Source organism: Antrostomus carolinensis, unplaced genomic scaffold (assembly GCF_000700745.2).
Source record: "Antrostomus carolinensis isolate BGI_N321 unplaced genomic scaffold, ASM70074v2 scaffold30466, whole genome shotgun sequence".
NCBI classification, from domain to species: domain Eukaryota; kingdom Metazoa; phylum Chordata; class Aves; order Caprimulgiformes; family Caprimulgidae; genus Antrostomus; species Antrostomus carolinensis.
In genome coordinates this window covers 1,531-1,807 of record NW_010324416.1, presented here as the reverse complement: position 1 = coordinate 1,807, position 277 = coordinate 1,531, and the positions used below count along the sequence as shown (strand labels likewise).

Here is a 277-nt window from a genome sequence, read left to right as displayed (position 1 = left end):
GGGGGGTGTGCCAGACCTGTGCCCCGCCGTCACCCTTCCGTCCTCCCCAGGCCCCTCGTGGTGGCAGCGGGGCCACTGTCTGACCTCCCCTGCCTCTGTTTCCAGCCCCAGACACTGCAGCTGGATTTCCTGATGAAGATCTTGCCAAACTACCATCACCTTAAAAAGACCACGAAGGCCACTTCCACTCCTGTCAAGAGCTGAGCATCTTGTGCCACCATTGACTGACCGGGCGTTTCTCCTGCTCCTGTGCATCCCCACACGGCCCCGGGAAGTG

At 61.4% G+C, this 277-nt stretch overlaps 1 protein-coding gene across 1 annotated transcript in view; it reads left to right on the top strand.

Moving 5' to 3' along the window:
• Positions 1-204, top strand: part of DCTN6 (dynactin subunit 6) — a 1,134-nt gene extending 930 nt beyond the window's left edge. The window contains exon 5 of the mRNA XM_010170948.1: positions 80-204. Within this exon, the coding sequence (XP_010169250.2) occupies positions 80-204 (125 nt within the window). The remainder of the gene's footprint in view (positions 1-79) is intronic.
• Positions 205-277: the final 73 nt, after the last annotated feature.